General features: G+C 42.3%; 1 protein-coding gene across 1 annotated transcript in view; it reads left to right on the top strand.

Moving 5' to 3' along the window:
• Nucleotides 1-20560, top strand: part of SHISA6 (shisa family member 6) — a 249510-nt gene extending 228950 nt beyond the window's left edge. Inside the window, exons 5-6 of the mRNA XM_062591839.1 lie at nt 13369-13521; nt 20010-20560. Of these exons, the coding sequence (XP_062447823.1) occupies nt 13369-13521; nt 20010-20560 (704 nt within the window). The remainder of the gene's footprint in view (nt 1-13368; nt 13522-20009) is intronic.
• The last annotated feature ends 979 nt before the right edge of the window (nt 20561-21539 follow it).

The raw sequence follows: 21539 nt of genomic DNA, 5'->3' as shown, positions 1-21539 counted from the left end.
GATGCGAGAAGTGTTTTCATTTCCCTCTTGGCCAGAATCCTTACTCCTCTCTGTTCAGCCTTGTCCTTCCAACCCTTCTACCTCTGAGTCTCACCCTGCTTTGCCTTAGCTCCTTCCTCCCTTTGACTTCCTTGGCTCCAGCTTAGCAGAGTTGAGCATTGGCAGAATGTCAATCACTACATTGCAGCAATCACAGACTACCCAGACAAACCATCAGCATCTTCAGTTTCCTGAAGGAAGTTTCCTTTCCCCTCCAAATCCAGATCACCCATTGCCACTCTAGTTGTTCCTCCTGCCTCTGTAGAATCAGCCCAGCCTCTGAATGTACCTCGTTCTCTCTGCTTCTCTCTTCATCTGCTACCTTGTCTTGGCCTCCTCCATTGTTCTTCCCTGCACTATTTATTTTGTGAATGTGAGATATTTGTCCAACATTTGCATCTGGAGCCTCCCTTCTTCCAGGGAAGTGGTAAGTGATGAGTAAATCTCATCATAATACATTGATTCACACTTCCTGTAGCTGTGAATCTCTATATTTAATACTCTTCTAGTTATGACATTTGATAAATATTCTGGAATTAATTTATTGTGAAAGCTGTGTGGGTTGTATAGAAACTTACACAGTTCTTTGTTGTATAAGAGGGAGGGGGAACAATTGCTCTTGAAAAGGTCACTTCAGATCTTTGGTGTTTCCCCTTCGTACAGGGTGGGTCAGGCTGCTCCTCAGCCTTCAAGTATCTTTCAGTTGTAAGACTATATATATATTTATGTATGTATGTATATATACACTATTTCCACCTCCCAAAAGCACAGAAGAAGCAATGGCAGCTTTAAAACTGGCAATAGCCAGTTTTAGTGATAGTACTGAACACTAATTGACAGCCTCAAACACCACTTAGAATACTTTTTTTTTTTAATTTACTTTTTTATACAAAAGATAAGAGGAGAAAATCTGATACAGACTAATCAGACTGGCATTGTATTGCCTTATCTTTAGGATCCCAGGAGGGCCAGATGCGACAAGTTTGCTAGTGTCTCTGCCCAGAAGTTTTTACATTATGTCCATTGCTAGGGTCCCTGTTACATTCAATAATTCAAAGTACTAACATGATTCAAAACAGTTAAATTTCTCTATGGACCTGACAGATACCTTCTTTTTTTTATGTACCTGAGAGACAAAATCAAAGCAGACATATTCATGATCTTGTGTTAGTGAATTCCACTTCTTTATTTTTCCCTCTGTTCTCATGTCTACTCTGCATCTTAATAGTTTGCTTATTCAAAGCAGGTTGAATGATCTGGCTGAAAATAGCTATATGATTAGGAGTTACATTTGGATCCTAAGTTATCCATGTGGTCATGGACACTTACATTCATGATATGCATGTGTGCTGTTGCTGGTCACAGAATCACAGAACGGGTAAGGTTGGAAGGGACCTCTGGAAACCATCTAGTCCAGCCTCCCTGCTCAACCAGGGTAACCTAGAGCATGTTGCACAGGATTACATCCAGGAAGGTTTTGAATATCTCCAGGGAAGGAGACTCCACAACCTCTCTGGGCAACTTGTTCCAGTGCTCTGTCACTCTCACAGTGAAGAAATTCCTCCTCATATTCAGGTCGATCTTCCTGTGGTTCAGTTTTTGCCCATTGCCTCTTGTCCTGTCACACGGGACAAACAACTGAAAAGAGTTTGTCCCCATCCTCTTGACACCCTCCCTCCATCCATTTCCTGGTGAGCATAAAATAGTTGGACCTTTCAAATAAGAGATCAAAGGCGTATTCAGCATTCATAATTTATTGCTGAAATTCTGAGATATATTAACAAAGACATAGACTTAATTCCCTTCCGGGATAGGGAATATATCCTGTATATATTTTCTGTGTGATTATGCAGATTTGTTGGTAAACATTACTCATCTCTTCCTGAAAATTGTGTTCGTGAGTTCTGTTTCCTACCCAGTCTCTAGCACTCACCACACAGTGGCACCATCCACAAAGAGCAGGAGAAGGGAAAGAAACCTGTGTGATGCTCAGACATGCCCCGCATTGCATGTGACCAGTGTTCACTCTGAAGTGAGGTGAAATAGTTAAAGAAATGTTCTCAAGTTACCACCACAAAGCAAGCACAGCAGTGGATGCAGATGACATGCCACTACAAAAAAAGAAAATTGCTAACACAGAATGTAACTTCATCTTGAAAAGTTGTAAAATTCCTCCCGTGAATTGTTCCTCCTACAACATCCCCAAAAGACTGCCTCACCCATCAGGGATACATGAAAGGAAGCATGAGTTGTTGCAAACTGGAATACCTGTCGGAATGGGAGTTCAGCTGCTCCAGTCTCCCATCTTCCACCATCCTAAAAACTCCACAGGTTCTTTACCTTCTCCTGTAATTCCCATTACAAAACTAGAGTCCCTAGACTTGTGTAACCTTGGGACTGAGCAGGGGAGGCTCACTACCACCCAACCATGTCAGATATGGGACATGGGACTCTGCAAGGGACCTCCTGATCTAGAAGAAAGTATGAAAGTCAAGTCCTTCATACTCCCCTTTCTCTTCTCTATATTGGCTAGTCCTTTGCAAAGATAGAGCAAAATGCACCAACATGTCTCTTCCTTCAAAGCTCTTAGGAAGCACAGTGCCCACCTGCTTGGATGCGGAGCCAGAACATGTCTTCCTACGCATTATTCAGTCTTTTGGGGGTCACTGTGGATTTAGTAATCTCTTGGGGATTCTTTGGTCAGGGCATCTCCAAGATCAAAGATTTTGTTACTACAAAGAGCAACAGGATCTTAGTGTGCAGGAGTGATCCAGATGTGCTGTTGTGCTGAAGCAGCTATTCTGCTAAACAGCTTTCTGGGAAATAACCCACTATACTTCACCTGCTCTGTCTGACAACTCTATCTTTATTCAGCTGAGGTGGACAATGAATGATAAACCTCTGTTCTCATCAGTTTGTGACCTCTCTACTGCCCCAGTCAGCTACCATTGTGCTGGACCCTCTACGAGCATGTGTAGCAGCTAACAGCACCATGCACAAATGCTCTGCTTTGTATCACTGTCACAGGATTTTACCTTCAAAGAAACAAATTAGAAGAAAATATGATCAACCCATGCTTAGAAAGAGTCAGCAAAAACAAACAAAAATAATTAGATGTCAATTATGGCCAGGTTCAACCTCAGATTCCCACAGCTGAAACTCTTATACCCTCTGTTTCAACCTGCTCAGGGGATTGCTGGCGCAGGCTCAGAACACAGCTTTACAACGCGAGGGATATAGCCCGTAGCAGTAGATTGTGCAGCTGTGAGATCAGTGATATGGCTACACTGAATTTTTCTGATGCAGGAAGGAATGCCTACTAATTAATGACGAGACTGTGTATAATCTGCTCTGTCAGGCTGCCATCATTTAATTAGCGTAGTGCTGTTTGTAGCACAGCTAACAGTTAGAAGAAAATGTCCCTTTTCTCTCTGCCTGTCTGTCAGGGAGGGTTCACAGCAGGGTGAAATACATTTTCTGTGTTTGGAAAATATGATAAGTTGTGGAAGACAATTTCTAGTGAAGATTGAGAGGCATGACCACAGACAAGTGGGTCTGTCAAAGCGTGGTCTGCAATACCAGGATTTCATTCCCGCTGTTGTTGATGGCTCTGAACTAGCCAGAGTTACTTTGGGTCTCCTGCATCCAAAAGAAGGTTGGCTTTCTTCTGATGCAGGTCTATTTATGTACCTAATTCACCTTGAGGACACCAAATGCCCCATTTTAAAGATATCTGCACTCCTTTGGAAGCCTCACTATAAACATTGCTTTCACTGTTATACTTCAGACCTCAATTCCACTGGAGACATAAGTTTGATGTCGGTTTAGTTAGTTCTAGAGTTTTGTTTTATATCCACTGCAGATTTTTAATTCTAAATAAAGACTTCTATAGCTATATTTTTGGAAAGATGTAGTGATTTTGTATGTAGAAGGCAAAGGTGAATGCTCAGGTATTTGTTTCTGTGTGCAGTCAAATTTCGCATATCAAATGCAAGTACATCTTTGATACATAAATCTATCATGTATAGTTACTCAACTTTTACACAAAATAAGCACATAAAACTATTTTCTTATAAAAACAAAATATGAAAAATATAGAAGCTAAGGGTACAGAGAGGGACTGAGGCAGTTTAGCATTAGCTGTAACAGAAATACATTCTGTCTGCTTGGGCTCAATTTCTGTAAAGCTTATTATTTTATTTTTTTACTCCTGCTTAACTTTAATCTCATTATGGTTAGTGCCTATTTAATTATGTTAAATTACCAAGAGTCTTGTATAAACATTTTTTTGCATCTACATAAGTAAACAAGTAAATTGGTAAATAATGTAGTTAGTAGGAAGTTCATATCATATTTTTTATATCAGTTCATTGCATTCGGTAATTATCTCTGAAAGTACTTAGTAAACCAGTATAAGTGGTGAATGGCTTCACTTCAAGATTTTAATTTGGTCAAGTATTTTTTCCACAGATGATGTCTGGGTTTACTCTGGTGCAGGCAAATTTCATTTCATAGCTGTAACCATGTGAACGTTAGACAAATTCTTATGTATGTACACATGTATCTTTTTTTAATCTCTCTTCCTCTCATTCTTTCTCTTGTTTTTTCTTTCTACATTCCCTCCTCCTTTTCTCCTCCATCTCTCCCTCCTTTCTTTCTCTTTTTGTTTTTCTTTTTCTTTCTTTCTTCTTTCTCTTTTTTCTTTCTCTTTCTCTTTCTTTCATCTTTTTTGTTCTTTTTATTTTTCTTTTTATTTTTCTTTCTTTATCTTCCTTCCTTCCTCTTTTTCCTTCCTTCCTTTTTCTCTGTCTTTCCCTCTTCCTCTCTTTCTTCCATCCATCTGTCCATCCTTCCTTCCATCCTTTGTTCCTTCTTTTAGAAATTCAGGGCATCTTCTTTCCTACACAGTAATAAGGCTTTGGGGAAATACATTGTCAAAATAATTCTTTCATCAATTTTCTAACATCAGACCAGAAGCTTCAATTTGGGATGATCCCAGAAGATATGAAAATGATTCCCTATACTGTCACATCTCCTCCAGCAATTTGTTGAGAGTTTTGTGTCTATTGTGTTTAAGACACTGTTTACAAAATCAGAACAATTAAGGACTGTTTAAATTAGATTTATCCCCAGTAGAAATATATGTGAGGAAATTAAAAGATAATCAGATCTCCAGAATATAACCTACAGAACAAATAGACACATTATTATGTACACTGTTCTTTTTGCAAAGCAGCAAGGCATTAATGAAAGTGGGAAGAGAAATGAACCAGGTAATCTAGGAGGACTGGACAACATAGTGCCAGCTTTTTGATCCGTACAAGTTGCCACTTTTGATGGGGGTACCAGTGGTAATCCATGATTCAGCTACTTTGCAAACCAGCTTTGCAAAGTGAAATGCACAGGGAAGGGCTTCAGTGTACTGCAGCTCCAGTTACACAAGCACAGGGCAGGCTGGAATAAAGTCTTCCATGGATCAGGACCTGTATTTACCAGTATTTATCTGAGCACTTGCTAGGAACATCCTATGGTGCAGAATCACCTTCGGCACAGAGGATACATAAGCCCTGGGAGCGGGGGGGGGGGGGGGGGGATGCAGTATGCTCCATCAGTACCCAGAGAACTGCCAAGTGTCACAGAGTAGGATTTCAAAGTTTTCAAAGTCTCTTCTGCAGGCCATCATGTGGCCATGGACATACTTGAGATATGTGCCTGGCCTCCAATGGCATGTGTGCACTGACCTTCCCTTAGTTAATGGTATACAGGGCAGTGACCTGTCCTCTGTCTAAAAATGGATAGAAGACTTGAGTGACAATGGTCTTTAGAGAATTCGGCACTACAACAACTGTTCTTTTCTTTAAAGACTAACTACTTTATGGCTTTGGACAAAAAAAAAAAGAAAAAAAGAAAGTCTTTTTACAGTCTGTACGTTAGAGGAGTTAAAACAGGGTCCTAACTCTGTATGCAACCCATCTGCTGAGCATGGAGTCTTTGCTTTGCAGATGAATGTTGACAAGCAACCCTTGTCCATGTTTCAGCCAGGAAATGGCCATCAGGAATAAAGCACTGGAAGTTCATGGACTACAATTTTATTGTGTAACTGAGCCTCCATTCTTACCCTGCCTCCTGTTGGAGAAACCTGAGGAGCTATTATCTGTGATAATACAGATGTTAAATAAAGGGCCAGCATAGACAGAATAGCTCTCACATTGGCCTCAGATTCCTCTTACAGAAGTAGAAGACCTTGAACCATAAACAAAGAGAAGCAGTATATTTATCCCAAATGAATGTGAGACTGGTGAGAAAAGACAAAAATTTCTGGAGGTCAAATCTCATAGCATCTGAAAAAGTGGGGTATGTAAAATTACTGAGACAAATGTTTCTTTTCCATTCACATTGCTAGAAGTGCTATTAGTGTGGAACTACCTATGATTCAACCAGAAGGAAGACTTCCTTTCCAGAATATTGTGAAGTTCCCTGCAGCATCTCCAGCTTGCCTCAGAGCCTTGAGCCTCACATAGTCCCTAAAAGGGAGAGTCCCACATGGCCCACGGGACCTGTGATGTATCGTTCGTGTCTCTCAGCAACTGGAGCCACTATGAAGTTATTCACCTACCTAACCTTCTGCCAGGACCAATGTATTTGTCTTTTTGAATTGATCTATTTCTGGTTTTGAGTCAGCTTCTCCTTCTTGGAGTGCAAGCTTTGAGCATGAGGTACTCTCGGAGTTGGAAGGAGTTAACAAATTGACATTTTTCAAATGCATAGTTCAGCAGCAATGAGTCCTAATCCCAGCTCTACACAGTTCCATATGCTGGCTGTTCTGATTCCAGAGCCATGTTTGTTTTCTTTCTATCTTTCTTTTTTTACATTCCCATGAAAAGGCAAGTAACCTGAAGAAATACGAATATATCTTTTCTTACAATTGCTCAATACTATTCTACTTTCTGAAATTTGCCCTCTGATGTTAATTAGCTACATTATTCCTTTCATTCTGTGTTGTAGTATGTAACCATGCATGCCCTGTAAAACACAGAAACATCTTCATGTCAAGGGACTCAGAGTGATACGATTCAGGTATATTATGGTGCTGTGTATCCATATGGTAGCATATGGAGACATCATCTTGCAGTGTGCTGAGGTACTTCATGGTTACTTTTTATCCTTTCAGATTGTGGTTCAATTCTCAGCAATAAACCATGAATTACCTAATCCTAGAGCTCTCCTGACATGCAAGAGAGGGTTTTTATTTATTTATATATTTACTTTTTTCATTAAGTGGATTTTAAATCTCACATCTCCAGATCATGTAAATGAGAGATGCTGTTCACTGGAGAGCTGCTGATTTACATCATAGACAATCTGACCTGAAATGTATGAATCCCTCTCTAAAATTCTTCGTAAGAAATGTAAAAGACTCAGTAACAGTGTTTGTAACATCAGAAGTATGAAAACACACATATACCCTCTGAAAAAGCTGAAGATATACATTGTAAATTGTATTTCTAGTCTGAAAATGTCAGTTCTGTGCCTGCAATCATATGTCATTTCCAGGATGGCTGAGGAGATACTAAGACTTGGCACACTAGGCTACCAAACATCATCAGCTGCTACCATATTTTCCTGAGGAAAGTATTCTTTTGTAAGAGCTTGTATGAGAATTGGAGAAGACTTTGTGTCTGAGGCTTCAAATGACTGAGCAGAAGGCAGTGCTGAGGGAGCAGCATGTGCTTTGACAGAGGACTGAAGCTATGATGAGCTGAAGCTGAGCAGCAGAAGGCTTGGTTGTATCAGCTTCTCCTAGGTGACATTGTTTGCTTTCTCTGGGTGAATGAGAAGGCATCTGTTGAAAAGTCTTGCAAAATTCACACAACATATGTGCAGACTCAAATGCAAATATGGAGCACATCCCTTTTGCCACTAGAGCTTTGTTTAAAACTTCGCCATTAATTCACTGTTTTATCTTGGGTATCGTCTGCTCCTGCCTTTGTACATGGATAGTTCCATACCTCATGTAAGCACACTGAAACAGAAACTATCTTCAAAGAATGGGAACAGGCAAGATACTTCATGAAGAACTTAGGTCTGGTCTCCATTGCACAAGTCTCTAGCTTTAAAACTCTTGAGCCTGCTTCCTAGTCCTGTGGTTGCAGACAGACTATGAAACACTACCAGTGGAATGAGGCTCTCCCTCAGCTAGGAGTGACTTTCCATCCTTAATGGATTACAAAATGAATGCAAGCACGAGGTGGAGGAGTGAGCTGAGGGTGTCCCCTCAGCAGGAATCACTAATTGTAGTCCCCAGTGATGGAGAGAAAGTACCACAGCCCCCTAACATTTATGTGATGACATGCCAAGTCAGGGCCATGGCCCCTGACAAGGTGAGGTAGGAAATGTTCCCCTGCCAGTCCATCAGTACAGGGATTGCTCATGATTCCTTAGGTGCAATGCTCTCTGGCATTGTCATTAGCGTCCAGTCTATTCCAGGGCCACTATCTCCTCACCCTGATGTCCTCCTCCTCACCTCCTCACCTTGTCCCTCACCAGCTTCACATCTACTCCTGCAGCAGAAGGTAATTCTGCAGCAGAAGCACAGGGGTTCCAATGACTGGGGCTACAGCAGTGCATCACACCCCACCAAAACACCTCCTAGCCGATATAGTAGAGGGGATCCATTCTTTGCCTTCAGCATGAACCCACTGGTTCTTCTGGGAATGGAGTAGAATTTGGACTGGCTTAACAAATCTGGCCTATGGATCAAGATACATGCATGGTTCTTTTTTGGTGGATGTCCAGAAAGAGATGACAGCTGCAGAGGGTAAGCCTTTCTCCACAGAGATGTTTGCTCCCTTCCCAAAGTAACGATGCCTATGCTGCACAGCTTTGTGTATTTGGCAGTGCTGTGCCATGCCACCATCCCTGTCAGTGGCTGAGTCAATGCAGCAGGAGCACTATGAAACCATTGATGCGCAATGCACCAGTGAAATTAAGAAATGTTGCAGAGCTGAGCCCTCTCTAGAGAGACTGCCATAATTTTAAGATGCTACATTTTTTTTTTTTGTAAAAACGGTATGATTACTTTGAGGCCATAGCAAAGAGAATTTAGAAACATTCTCCGTTAACAAAATGACGTATGGATGATGTTCTCATCTCTGTTGTGTGCTATGCGATGTGATGAGTTTCATTTCTTCCATGGTCCTCTGCAAAAACCTTTGCAAATTGTGGCCAGAAAGCATGATGTGTCAGAGAGGGATAAAATGGAGTGTGGCTACAGGATGGAGGTGAGGTAAATGTGGATGAATATTGACTTTTAAAGGTAATCCCAATAACCATGGGACTTTGTCCATTTTCCAGTGGGTGTCTACCATAGTCCAGAATGTAGAGCTGGACTAGAGTGAGTGGGAATACTGGGGCATGGAGCAGTGTGCTACTTCAGGTGTGTTGTGGCAAATAGGAAGACTGTACCATTAAGTCCAGCAGCTGCTACAGATGCCAATAAACACCACTAACAAGTGAGACCAGGGAAACATGTGACTCAAATACATTGCAGGAGTGAAGAAGGACAAAGGAATTTCTGCTTAGCTGGTCCCAGTAAATAAATTGCACAAGATATTTCTTCTTACTAGAGCCTCTCAGTTCCCTGATCTTGCCCTCAAACTACATTATGCAAAAGCCATCTGAAGTTATCTTTAGTCATTTCAGTTTATCCCTTATTTTGCTGAATGATGGGTAGTGGATTTCAAGGTGACCTCTCATTTACTAGAATCCTTACAGTCTGTTCCTGACTGAGTAGATGGAAAAAGCAGTAAGATGTACTGATTCTGTACATGCCCATCAGATAAATGTGTGGCACTTAATTTCACACACCTCACGCAAGCACTCAATTAATGCTCCTACTCTGGCACTGAACACGAATTCCATACATATGACCAGGCTTATTTCAGCTCATCCAAGCCTCCATGCAAAAATGGAGATTAGATACAGGTTCTGGCTGAGAAATCTGCAAAGAGATGTTACCATGTTACCCCAGGGTCCTTGCCACACAAGCACAAATAGAAGTGGGGACATAGTTTCAGTGCTGATATAGTTTCTGCATACCAGATAATATCTAATGCATTGTTTCCAGTGCCCTGATGCATATGATGCACTTCCTAATCCTACAGTTAGTCTATTAGGCAGGTATTGAAGTCATCAGTAAGAAAATAATGTTCTTAGAGAGATGATACATTAGCTATATGCCCACTTGGGCTTATGTTCTTTTTACTATGTAATAACACTATTTCAGGAATGTGAAGACATACACAAGCAATAGGAAAGAAGCATTTAATAACCAGCATGGTTACTGCATTGTTAAGAGGAAATTTTCACCATTCCTTATATCCATAAGAAAGTGCCTCATAATTTCTTAGAACTGGCACAAGAAAGATGTGCTCCTAGAGAGCTGTACTTTCCTTTTCCTGCCAAGTGGCTTACACTGGCTGTCCATGGTTATTGAGCCCAGAGGATGGTACACATGTTCTTGATGAAGAGTGTAGTGTAGCTGCAGCCTCTACCGGTGACTGAGCCATTTCCTTTGTCCTCACCTTGTTGTGCTGGCAGCAGTGCAGGATGACACAGAATGGGACATCCCAGCCTGGAGTCAGGCTGGCACTGAAGGAGAGTGCATGCAGATCTTCTGCTCACAGGCATCCCCCAGACATAGTTCTTACGTATGAGTGCATTGGTGCATTTTGTTCCACAGGAGGCTGCGTCATAAGGAGGCTCATGGAGCAGTAGAGTAAATGGAATCAGCAATAGGCAACATGAGCAGGAAGGGAACAAGTATTGGCTTGGTTTGACCTGGTGGCCATAATTCAAGTCCCCAAATATGAATGGCTCAGGTCTCTGATAGGTCCCTCATCACTTCATCCAGCCCTGTGTGGAATTCCTGGATACTCTGCCATACCCAGAGGGGCTCTAGATGCCTGCACTTAGGCCTCTGAATTGAGTACAAGGGGTGTGATTCTGCAGCGAGCTGCAGGGGAGGACTCTGAGCAAACTGGCTTTGGGCAAGAGTGAACAGGTTTCCGCAGGAAGACGAGACAGTCTCAGCTTCTCTTTGGTGTAGAAATGTGTACAAAGTGAGGCATAGGCGACAGAAAGTATAAAATATCTAGGGGGAAATTACAATGGGGGGAAGGTTGTGGAGGCAGCTCTGCCTCCACACATGCAGATACATGTGATGATTGCAAGGTAGACTTCTAGGCAACAGAGAACTCCGAGGAAGTTTGTGAAATATGAGCATTATGAATGGAAGGAGAAGTCCTACTCTCTAATGCAAACAAGACTCCATCAGGCTGCACGTATGGAGGCAGGCAGCTGATCAGGACAGGACAGAGAGGAGGAGATTAACTCCAGCAAAACGTTTTGCTCCTTACGAAGCAAATAAACAGTCCAATTTGTACCTCAGGTCTATAAAAGGGCCTGAGGAAAGAACTGTGCTCTACTTGGGTGGATTTTGTTTTAAATTTTGCTGAGAGATAAGGGAAGGTGGCAGATGTTTGGACACTCTGCACAAAGCCAGCAAATTTGTCAAGGTGAAATTTCTCTGCTGCTCCGTGACTTTTGGGCAGAAACTGCTCTTTAATCCATAACAGTTCCTGGGTCAGAAGAGGTAAATGGGGACTTGAGGCACCTGGATGAAAAATGAACACACATTCCACTGCTTTTCATGAGCACACTTCAGAGGGGTGCACAACAGGGAATGTGCACACCCAAAGCTTAAACATTCTGGAAGGTTTTCTTGTGAAATCCACAGTTTTGTAGCCTGGTTGTTCCTGGTCAAAAGTCAAGTAACTTCCTCTTGATGATACTGATCACTAGCTCTATTCATCCTGGTCCTTAAGTTGAGCTGTGCAGTAGAGATCTAAAACCCCGTTTGTGTTAAGTCAGTCCTATAATGTTCCGCACAGTCCCGTGGACAAGGCAGAACCACAGCAGACTTGCATAAGGAAGTATGTGTGAGACATCTATCATATCCAGGATGACCCTGTGTCCCAGTAATGGAGCCAGGTGCTATTGCAAGGCTGCATGCAGATTGGGCATACAGGCCCTCCTCCTTGCTGTTCTGCCTTGGGTAGGTAACTGCGTGGGCAGACACTGGCCAAAGGGTAGGGGATCTCCTTAGCATAGAGGTGCATTGTGGATTTTGGCTAAGGTGCATCCCTATGTTATCCCAATAGCTGTGGCTGCTGGCCCCCACAGAGACCCTTCATGCTTCCTGTAGTCTGTTCTAGCTTTACTTTCAACATTGAAGCTGCTGCTATTTTTAATACTCTTATCTCTGACTATGTTAATGTCTGCACATCTGGGAAAGATAAATGTTATAGTTCAACAGGCCTCTGTTGCTTAGCTCAGATGATGAAAGACCATTCCCTATTCAATTTGTGGCAAAGGGGTATGATTTGAATGCCAATAAAATTCTATAGATTACCTGGACTTGGCTTTTAACATCCAGGCCCAGAGCTGGTCTTTATTGGCCATGCTCTCAGCATTTGCCTCCAGACACAGGGCATTTTGGGCACTGGTCTGAGACTCCTTCTGTGACCAACAAAGAAAAAATAACTAGTGGGGGGGTATCCTCTGCTGCACATGGACTGTCCTTCATTTCCTGCCTCAGAAATCACTCCAAAACTTGCGTCATTTTCTAATTGGACCCAGACATGCCCTCCACTGCTCCACTTCATACTTTCAAGTGTACAGGGGAACCCTGGCTGGTTCTAGAGCCCAACAGGCTCCTTGGGGCCACGGACCTGGTTTTGCTGAGGAACATCCAGATTCAGAGCACTAAGCAGATATCTAAAATGACAAAAGAGTACTATGATTATAGTCACATTTGAAATTTCCTCATAAATGCTTTCCTATAGCTTTAATGGTAGGGAAGGCACAACTCATCTAACAAAAGGTGGATGCTGTTATCTGAGCTGTCCATGGCAGACTGCTATGGGGGTAAGGTCGTGTTGTGGTGATGGATCCCTCCACAATAAGCGAGGTCACTTAGTCTGCCAGGCCTACCCTCCCACTGAGAGTAAGCCTGGTAGGTTGCTGGGCTTTCAAGGTAATGGTTTGCCTTTATCCATAATTGCTGTGGACACTAAGGGAAACAAAGCCACAGGTTCCATTTTTCAATGATCTGCCAGTGCCAGTTTGAATTAAGTCCAAGAACCTGCTACTAAGGCTGTCCCAGACACAGCTCTTCTCCCTAGCCAGGCTAGCAGGAAATGCTCATCTTTCTCACCTGTTTTTGGTGCACTTTATGGACATATTTTTTCTTTTTTTTTTCTTTTTCAGACAAGCCACGGATGAACAACATCCTCACTTCTGCCACCGAACCCTACGATCTATCCTTCTCGCGGTCCTTCCAGAACCTCTCTCACCTCCCACCATCATATGAGTCTGCAGTCAAGACAAACCCAAGTAAATATTCTTCTCTGAAGAGACTAAGTAGGTGTCAGCTCATTTCATTTCCGTTGTATCTCATTTGCTTGTAAGCTGCAGTGGGCACGATGCTAAGGCAATATTCTTCTCTCTCTCATTGTACTGCCCAATTTGGCATCTCTGGTTATCATTGTCTTGGCTGTCGCTTCCCATCAAGGAAGAGTATAGAGAAGGAGTCACTTTATTACTGTGAGAGCATCTGTGGTTGTTTACTTACTGACCTCCTTGCTGTGCTGCCTCCCACAACTCTGTGTTGTATCTGGTCCTGATAGAGTCATCTAAGAATCCATTTTCTTTCTGTTGGAGACGAGATGAGCCAGTCTGGCTGCTGCAGAACAGCTGAGCTCACCTCGATGTGTGGAGGGCAGATATCTTACCAGCTACAGATGTAACTGAAACCAAATTACAAACTCAGACCAACAGAAAGCTGCTGAAAAGGTTGGGAACACCCATTTCAGTCAAAACACAACATCTGCCTGCCTCTGACAGTGCTGTGATCTGTTTCTTGGTGTATATGTCCTGACCTAGTCCTAATCTGTGCCATTCACCAACCTATGGTGTACATCTCATGTCTCAACATGTTGTTCATTGCCTTGTTCACACTAGTTAGTATGTATTTTTTTATATATTCTTATGTATAACATTATTCTGCCACATTTTCTGTAATGCTCCAGCCCATCACTGTTACTGATGGTGAATGCTCACATAGAATTTTCTTCAGTTTTGGTGGGATCATCACATCAGTGATACTTACGAGGGAAAATGCTCTCTCTGACTGAGGCACTAGGTTCATAATGCATTTCCATGGATATATTCTGGATACATTGAATTAGACATTGTCTAATTCAGAGAAATAACTTAGATGTTGCAATAGCTTCATTGAAGGTGGCTGGGCATGAGGAATAGACGTCTCTCCTTTAGTCTATATAAAATCTACATTGCCGATTTAGCCAGCTAAGTTAACACAAAGTGAAGTGACAGAATAGCCTTTGGACTGTCCGCAGCATATCCCCATGTGGAGGATTTTTCAGAAGAAGAAATGCAATACAAATGTGACACATAAAAATCTCAGCCCACTGCCTGGCACTTCAACATGGGACATAAATACATGGTTAACTTCTGGGCAAATATATCTGATATGCTTGAAAGTGTTTATGTGCTTAAATGTTTTGCAGAACAGAGATGAGTATTTTTCTGGCTTGGAGCCTGACATCCTCCCTGTTCAGTGTGCCATGCACATGATTCTTCTTCTCCAATGAGCTTTTTTTTTCCCCGTGACAGTTGGAGCCCTCATTCCCAACTATAAGCATGTCCCTGACCGCACATCCCAATGACAAAATGTCCATGTGCTTGAGCAGCTTTGGTGATACTGTCAAATACTGAGAAACCCTTAAAATCATAGCATTATAATACTACAGTTATAAAACCTCCCCATTTTGAGGTGATTTTTTTTTTCATTTCTCAGCTGAAATAGCATAAAAATATATCCCTTGGGTATTCCCCAAAACAACTGTTTCATTTGTAATTGATTTATAATGCCCAGGACTACCTGGCATACATACTTTTCCTTCAGAGTCAAGATCTCCGTCTCTTGACCTTACTAGGAATAGACTAGAGAAGTGTTTACCAGGAACAACAGAAGTTTTTGCTCCTGTCATGATCCAGGAGATGATTGGTTAGAATCTCTTCCAGACTGTGATTCATTTATTTGCTTTACATATTGTGTTTAGATACTCAGTGAAACATCCTCAAGCTCCATATTAAGAATAGAAATATATCTCACTAAAACAAATTAATGCTAACCGAAACTCTCACCCTTTCCACAGCAACATTTGGAAATATATGTCAATTTTCGACATTAATCTCAATTCTGCTCACTCCCACAATGTTCACCTGACTCACACTGAGTATTATGTCACTCAAATGAGGCAATATAATCGCTGCCCTTGGCAACACCTTATTAAAGTGGTGCCTTAACAGTCTGACCCATCGGGTCTGGCAAATTTTACCAAGTAGATAAAAAGAGGCTGCCCCTGTCTGTCCAACCTGCCCCTCAGCAGATCTTTACAGCAGAAGGAAATATATATTTGACTACAGTACTCCATTTCTTAGTTGAAGGTATTTGTCTAAAACTGACAAAAATAGATTTATGTTAAGGTGACAAGCCCACAATAGTTTTAAATTTCTTCAAGCATGTGATGAGTGAGTAGAGCTAGCCTCATTCTCTCAAGATGTTCCTGATACTCTGGACAATTAGTGGCCCTGTCCAACTGTGTGTTCCCCTTCCCTATTCAGGGAATATCTGGCCATCTTACAGCTAAGAATATGAGAGTTGGCCATTAGCTATAGAAGGTATGTGGAGCTTCCAAAGGTTCTCAACCAGAGAGACTGAAGAGGTGACACTGTTATCTGTCTTTATAACTTAACCCCTGACATTCACCTCCGTATGTTTTCAACAGCACTCTAGAAGGCAATCCCTGCACCACTGCAGGGAAATATCATCCATCTACTCACCAAAGGCAGATGTGGACATAGTTTAGTCACCTGTACAAGCTCCCTCCCAGCTGCCTCTCCACTCTCAGCTCATCTCCATGTGCTTTCACTCACAGACTCCACAGGCCCTGCCCCTTCTCTGCCTCCCAGGGGCTGAGCACCTTTGAGCTAGGCTTGCAAAATGGCTAGATGGTTAGAGGCTTTGATGGAGGAGGTCAAGGCTTAGGCTTCAGGCATCAGCGGAAGGTTTGAGCTTTGCAGTTAGTGGGATGAGAGAAAGCTTGTGGGTGATGGCTCTGTGTTGGAATTTGACTTTCTGCTCAGACTTTGGGATATGGGCTAGTTTTGTGGCCTAGAGGATTGGATTTGGGTGGGGATGAGGGTTAGAGCCCAGTCTAGCACATCAAGGCAAGGGATCAGGACTAGGGATTACCTTCAGACCTAAGGTAAGAGTTGAGGTAAGGGGACAGAGATTCAGGCTTCAGTGTAGTAGTAGTAGTTTAGGTTTGGCCTTAGTGAATAGAGGAAGAGAAAGAGTAAAGGCACAAGAGTAGGACTTAAGTTTAGCAGTTAGACTTAGAGTAGTGGTTAAGCAAAGCAGTTGATAAATGCCAAATCAGCTGCCTCACGTTATTTATTTAAGTGACTAAATATGCAGTTTCAGCTCTATTAAGTGCTAAGCACTCAGCATGTCCCTTAGCTCTGTGTATGCTCAGAAACTCTAGAACGACATGCTTATAGCCAGGCTTCTTCAAAGCCAAAGGAAATTAGGCACCTGACTTCCAGCCCTTCCATTGCAAAATACCAACAATATCATTTTCCTATTCCACATGAAGGAGCTAAAATCAACATAAAATTTGGAAAAAAAATGTAAATGCTTTGCTTTTCAAATGAATTATTAGGTTTTGATTTTTCGTATTTAAAAATACTTATTTTTAAATGTACTCCCTTCCATAGTTAAACTATACATGTTGTGAAATACTCATTAACAAATATATATTTTTATTTGAGTCAAACATAAGACTTCTTTTTTTTCTTAATGAGTTTCACCTAGCAGTCTGGGTATCTTCATGCTTGCCAAACAACTAAAGTTCACTTATTTTCCCACAGGTAGTGTTGAAAAATAGTGGAGGACAGTATCTTCTCAGAGCATCTAAATTATCAAGGCATACCCAGTAATAAGTATTACTTGCTATCTCCTTGCCTAAGAGGAGGAGACAGGGCTCAGCAAGGATAAGGTGAGATCCCTCTCACCTTGCTTTATCCATCCAATAATCAGGCATCTTGCCTCTCTGTTTCATCCAGGCGTCTTTATAATCAGTGAAGGACAGACATCTCCATCTTATGAGAAACTCTGAAGGTGCCAGTCTCTCACTGACTCCAGATTCAGTCTAGTAAGCTATATCTACCTCAATGCTAGATTATAAGTCTATTTTCTGGTGCCTAGTGCATTGCACTCCAGCAGACTCAGCTAAGCAAGTCTTACAACAAAAGAACAGACAAGCTATATCTGTTGCCTGTGCTTGTGTTTCCCTGGAGAATGTGCTCCTGCAGGCTTGTGGAAGGGACTTCCATGCTGCTAATTCAATGGGCAGGTACTCACTTCTGCTGACAGTTGACTGAGGAAGCAGTACCATGACTCCTCCTTCCAGAGTAAGGGGCTGAAGATGCCCAGGACCTCTATAGAGCACTAGAAAGCAGGTTCTCAGCCACATTGGAGCCTGCCAGAACTGGATCCCATGTAAGCAGTGAGTTTTCGGGTACTATGGTTCTTAACATGCCTGGCACTCACTTGAGGGCCCTGAAACCCATCTAGGATTGCTGCCTGTGTAGACAGCTAGGAGGATCTCTGAGGGCCATGCATATCCTGTGCCAGCTTTGCACTGGCAGCCCTAGCAGCCTGATGCATAAGAAAAACAGTGGCGGATGGAGAGTAGGGATCATGTGGCTGAACAAGAGCAATCAAATAATTATGACCTGTGCAGCATTCCAAGGAATTGTTGTTTCCAGCTAAGTCAGAAAGGTCAATAAGAAAAGCAGCTAATATTTTCAAGCATATTAAACAAGTTGGTATTGGATAAGGAATCATCACAAGTGACTAGGTAGCTTGAAAATATTAAAACTAATTAAAACAGGAGAGACAAACTCAAATAGCAAATACATTGCAGTTGCAGAGGGACACCTTAGTGCAGACACATGCATGATACAGAATGTTTTACCTTTTCTTGAGCTACAAGCTCCATGATTGTTTCATTAACATGCATAGAACATGCATTGAATGGGCACTACTTTTCAGAGGCAACAGCCTGTTAAATATCTGTCTGATGCCTGCTTAAACTAGTTTGTTTTTCAGGTGAAACTTTGATCCCTTTGAAATGGATATGTGAAGTTTATCTGTACCTGAAAATGTTCCCTGGAAAGCTGTGCTAACATCTACACACATACCTACATGTCTCACAGCAGCAAGGAGAAGGCTTGTATGAGCTTAGAAACATCTTTAACTGAAATAGGTCTCTGAATGGACTAGGCAGTACCATTAAAGGTCATGAAGACTTCTAAACTTTTTAGAGAGAAGGAAGAGAGAAGAAAAGTATATTTTTTATTCTCTTAATTGGTAAAACTTTTTAAAGTGTAAATTATGCTGCAGTTTTTGTCTAAATTAACAAAGAACAAGGCATTTTTAATCAGCTGATTCTATCACTTCACTAGTAGATTGAAAGCACTGTAAACCTCACTTAAACTGGTTTAGCTTCTGCTGTAATTACCACAGCCAAGTGTGAGCATCCAAGTACATCTCTGTTTGGGATGTTCTCTGTTTTAATTACATCTGTTTAGAGTCACTTGGGCCAGTCCAATGAAACATCTCATCCAAAGCAGAGGCCAGGTGCCAGAGCACTAATTGCTCAGTGCCTATTCTGCATCCAGCCTTGTGCATCATCACAAGTCCATGCACACTAAATGCATGCAAGTCTGTCTATGACCATTTTATAGAATAAAACTGTCTAAAATTACTATGCCCATGTAGAATTATCCTGGAGCTTCTCAATCTTAGAAGGTGATTTTAAAGGCACAAGAGTTTGAGGATCAGCAGGATCATGACTCCTGTTTTCCAGGCGCCTGAGATGAGATTGTTTCATCTGAAATGACTGTAGAACATTTTCTTCAAATTGCAAGTTGTTTTGCTCTAGGATTAAAGCATTACATTGGGATATACCTACAGTAGTTGATCTACCCTCCGAGTCTGAGACAATTGTCTAAAAGCCCAAAAAGGAGGGAGAGGGAAGGAGGAGGGTGTGTGTGTGTGTGTGTGTGTGTGTGTGATCTGCTATAATAGCAGATTGCTATAACAGCAATCAAAGTATCTGAAAAACAGGGTAAATGAAATCTCAAGCAGATGATTCAGTGTCTCAGAGAGAACATCTCATGAACTGCTAGAGCTGCCTTGTGATCACAAATATAAATATGTAAAAATAGTAGCTAAAACTTATAATTAAAAATATGACAAAATCGCTCATGAGTTGCACAGGGAATTCACATCTGAGACCAGAAACAAAGCATGAGTTTCCCCAGACAGGGAATTTGCCTGGCCCAAGTCACATTCCATATGCTTTTTTAAAAGCACTCTGTGAAGGTGATATTGGATAATTTCTCCAAAACTCACTGTTCCTGTTAATCATGTGATACTGTGATCTGGACTCAGCAGTATATGGTGTTGACTGTGTCATGTTGCAAGATGGTGTGACACATCAAACAGGGACTTACACTTGTCTATATGTAATTATAAACTGTGTCTGTGTGCCATAAACACATGTCCACACAACCCGCACAGGGTCAGCGCCTCTCCAACAGGCAGCACACTGACGTGGCTGCCCATGACATTTCAGCTGCTGCTGCGTGGTCTTTGGGTTTCACCAGAAGGCTGTGCCAAAGCAGCACACATCCCCCTTTTCCCTGGGACAAAGCTCTGGCATTTTTAACTGGTTTCCTTTCTTTTTCCGCAGCTGACAAAGAGGCTGATGAATATTACATGAGGAGGAGACACCTGCCTGACCTGGCAGCCAGAGGCACACTCCCTATCAACGTCATCAAAATGTCGCAACAGACCAACCACAGGGATAGGCCCCGCCGGCCCATCAGGGCCATGTCCCAGGACAGGGTGCTGTCCCCTGAGAGGATCATGCCCGAGGAGTTTAGCATGTCCTATGAACGGATCCTCTCAGACGAACAGCTTCTGTCCGCAGAGCGCCTCCACTCCCAAGACCCCCTGCTCTCTCCGGAGCGTTCAGGGTACCCAGAGCAGTCTATGTCACGGGCCTTGTCACACACAGACGTCTTTGTTTCAACACCTGTCTTGGATCGCTACAGGATGACAAAAATGCACTCCCATCCTAGTGCCTCAAATAACTTTTACAATACCTTAGGTATGAACCCAACTTCTGCCAAGCGTCAAGCGTTTGCCTCCCGGCGGCATAACACAGTAGAACAACTGCATTATATTCCAGGACACCACCATCACTACCGCACAGCGAGCAAAACAGAGGTGACTGTTTGATATGACCCTGTGCATGTAGATTTTTCACTAAGGACTGGGGTGGTCACAGCACCCTACACTGCAGTGGCCTTATAGGCCAAGATAACCTCTAATAACTCAGTGTCTGAAATGACTTCTCAAACAGTTCCATCCACATTATTTTTAAAGCCACCCCTACATTAGTGACATAAGAAGAACCTAAGCAAACAAACAGATGATAGTGAGGGATAATGAGGATATTTCCTAACATGCATCAGTTTCTGTCAAAGAAAGCCATAGTAGTAGATGGCTCCTTCCAAGGGCTCACCTGCACTATCTCATTGTTTTTATGAATTTAAGACTTTTCAATTGCTACAAGCAGAACCACTCTCATGCAGCCCATGACAGGGAGAAGGAAATGCAGCACCCCATTCTCACAGGAAGGGGCCCTGTTGCCATCTCTCATGCCACTCCTGATGTTTGACCTTTCTGTAGCAATTAGTTAAGATTTTGACAGCTGGGGGTCGCCTCTAGATCATTCAATATCAGCCAGCACCCATATATCCGTTCTTCCTCACCCTTGGAGTGAATTCAAGGGCGGACTTTCCTAGGGGACTGGCAGATCTAGGGACAAGAATAGCCTAGCTGAGAAATGAAGTTTTAGTTTATATTAAATATACTCATAAGATAAAAATATACTAGTGCCTACAAATCGCCTGCTCTCTCAGTGTAGGAAGTAGTGGGGTCGATGTGTTCAATAAGCACAAATATGCTGAAATGCTTGTTAGACTCTTTCCCCACTCATTCTAGTATCTTGGTGTCTACGACATGTAAATAGGAAGGAGGAACAGGATTTCTGTTCCTTCAGCTTCTTGCCACTGCAGAATCTAAAGCTCCAGAATTTGTTCAGCTTTGCGCTGCTAACCTGTGCTAAAAGTCCTGACTCTGCTGAAGCTCCTTCCAGGCAAGGCTACCATCTATTTCACTGAGCCTGGATTTCTCCTCAGAAGTTTCCCTTCCT

This window comes from Rhea pennata, chromosome 19, assembly GCF_028389875.1.
Source record: "Rhea pennata isolate bPtePen1 chromosome 19, bPtePen1.pri, whole genome shotgun sequence".
NCBI classification, from domain to species: Eukaryota; Metazoa; Chordata; class Aves; order Rheiformes; family Rheidae; genus Rhea; species Rhea pennata.
The sequence above is the reverse complement of the archived record's forward strand: the minus strand, read 5'-3'. Positions and strand labels throughout refer to the sequence as shown.